General features: G+C 36.8%; 3 protein-coding genes across 6 annotated transcripts in view; 2 read left to right on the forward strand and 1 right to left on the reverse strand.

Moving 5' to 3' along the window:
• Window positions 1–388, reverse strand: part of LOC108755884 (transmembrane protein 183B-like) — a 3,309-nt gene extending 2,921 nt beyond the window's left edge. The window contains exon 1 of one of the 4 annotated variants that reach the window (XM_018499281.1): window positions 369–388. Coding sequence is in view for 1 of the 4 variants with exons in the window: in XM_018499279.1 (XP_018354781.1) it covers window positions 188–194 (7 nt within the window). In the remaining 3 variants the exon portion in view is untranslated. The other 3 variants (XM_018499279.1, XM_018499283.1, XM_018499276.1) reach the window with 3 other exon arrangements.
• Window positions 1–2,395, forward strand: part of LOC108755886 (protein MEF2BNB homolog) — a 14,692-nt gene that overhangs the window by 139 nt on the left and 12,158 nt on the right. The gene's annotated exons all lie outside the window — the stretch shown is intronic.
• Window positions 1,425–2,395, forward strand: part of LOC108755882 (nuclear pore membrane glycoprotein 210) — a 7,964-nt gene continuing 6,993 nt past the window's right edge. The window contains exon 1 of the mRNA XM_018499273.1: window positions 1,425–1,604. Coding sequence (XP_018354775.1) covers window positions 1,429–1,604 — 176 coding nt within the window. The 5' untranslated portion in view covers window positions 1,425–1,428. The remainder of the gene's footprint in view (window positions 1,605–2,395) is intronic.

Here is a 2,395-nt window from a genome sequence, read left to right on the forward strand (position 1 = left end):
TAAATATTCTTTTTCAATAAAACTTTTTAAATTTATTTTTTATTACATATAGAACGTTTACGTCAATTGTGGAGGTGCTCCATTCAAGATGAGGTTGTACATACGTATTAAGATTTAAGAGAAACACAGACATATATGTAATACTATTATATGACACAAATATAAAATACAATGAATCATTGGGTACTTTCCATTTGATGACACAAGCCGACACAAGTGTCGTTCCATCCTTGTTGACATTCAGAGAGTGACAAAGACGAAACGACAATTGTGTCGACTTGTGACTCATCAAATAGAAAGCATCCATTATATCCTTGTTGTTCGCCTATACTAAACAAAGATGAAACGACCACTGTCTTATTACTTACAGCATCATGTATGTATGTACAGCACATTGGATGCGATATATGAGCAACGAGCGATGTCCAATGAAACCTCTGCTTTTTCTTACACGACGATGTAAAACTGAACTCTCATTGGATATCGCTCATCGTTCTAGTGTGCAGTAGACATTATCGCCGACGAGATACTATTAAAGACTGTCAACTCTGGGCAAATTTTCGGCGGTATGAAAAAGACCCGGAGGTAATTGAAGAACGCTAACATTATCGACAATTGATAGAAATTTGCTATTATTAATATAAATATTTGGTTCATACATTATTAAATTCATGATTTTTTTATTACATAAATGTTCCATAAATAAATATGCATACTTGTAAAGCTATAATATTCTATATATTGCAGAAAAATTACAATTTTCCCTCTGCAGTTATCATCTCTGTTGATAATCAAACTTTGATGAGCACTGAAATCACAATTCTAAAGAAAAATCGAATATTATTGAATTCTAAATGCATAAATACGTCCACTAAACTAATAAATCATAAAATTGGTACAATACTTTCAGTTTTTAACTCTTAATTACTTCAATATTCATCAGGACGCCAACTCCCGTAAGGATGTCGGTCCTTAATAGTATCTCGTCGATGGCATTATACAGTGCTGCTTGTTGAAAGCTTACTAAACCAACATTTAAATAATTGAATTGAAATTTCAATTAGAATTCGACCAATCAAAATACTGAGAATTGCGGAGGATTAAGATTAATGCCACCGGATTGATAGAATTCCAATATTTGCCGATATTCGCCTCATAATTTTCAATTTTTGTGTCTTAAATATTTGTTCAAATTCCGGATCAGGTGATCAGCCGCGGTTTCCTCAGCGCACTTCATGCGGTTTTGCGCCTCTCGATATCTCGCTCGGTATCGACGCGGTTTTTCACGTTTGAAACAGTTCGAGCCTCGAGGGTTCGAAGACTTCCAAGCCGTTAGCCGAACTCCGAGGAACAGCTGACTGAAATCTGAAATCGTGCGTGATAATAGTGATAATACACTGTAATACACGCCGACGCAACATCGGCAACATGTTCGGTTCAACACTCTGGAGAGCCGTGATGCTCGTTGGCCTGGTTGCGGCGTTTTACGATACGACGGTTTCCACAACGCATAGATTGAACGTGCCTCGAGTCCTGTTGCCAGTATTCAACAACTTCGCGGTGAATTTCACGCTGGAGGTGACAGACGGCGGTTGCTATAAATGGTGATTATATCACTTCTTCTTTTCGTTTCTTGCAATTACAAACTACTAGTCGCGCCGACGCCGACTCTCGGTTGCGCGAAGCTATCTCCTTCCTTGAACATGAACTTTCCATCACATAGCACTAAGCACGTCGCTGGGGTTGCCGGTCACGTCATAACCTCATTTAGAAATACGTTCCATACACGTTTCACGCATTGATGCGTATGGCGTATCATTTTATCTATCTTATTCGTTATTGACCGAATATAGATAAAGAAGGATAAAATAATGATACATCATGCGTGAAACGGAACGTATCATGAATATCTGATATCCGTGATTTTTGACAATCAGTGTAATTTTTCCGCGAGTTAAAGGTTGCGTCCCTGTGACGTTGTACTTTCTTTTGCCTGGAATAGAATAAACAAATGTGGTGCCTGTTTGCGAAATTGGTGATATTACCCTCCGAAGCTGACGCTAAAATCTGTAACGCAAGTAGCAATACTGGATCTGACTCATTTAATTTATGTTAAATAAAAAACATTTCCAAATTTCAAGGAACTTTTAATAAGAATAATTCAAATTTGCAGATGTAAAAAGAATTATTTGATATTTTTCATAGAACCCATACAGCATAACTCTCTAAGGGATGTTTTAAAGATTTCTGAACACGTCTTTATATTCCCAGGACATTTCTTAGATAAAGTGTGCTGTGTGTGGAAGATATTTAATTGAGTAAGTCCAATAAATCTATTGTTAGGTCCGGAGGAGATTAGATAGTGCATCTAGATAGGTACTTGCATCTTTATTTT

This window comes from Trachymyrmex septentrionalis, unplaced genomic scaffold (assembly GCF_001594115.1).
Source record: "Trachymyrmex septentrionalis isolate Tsep2-gDNA-1 unplaced genomic scaffold, Tsep1.0 scaffold9, whole genome shotgun sequence".
NCBI classification, from domain to species: domain Eukaryota; kingdom Metazoa; phylum Arthropoda; class Insecta; order Hymenoptera; family Formicidae; genus Trachymyrmex; species Trachymyrmex septentrionalis.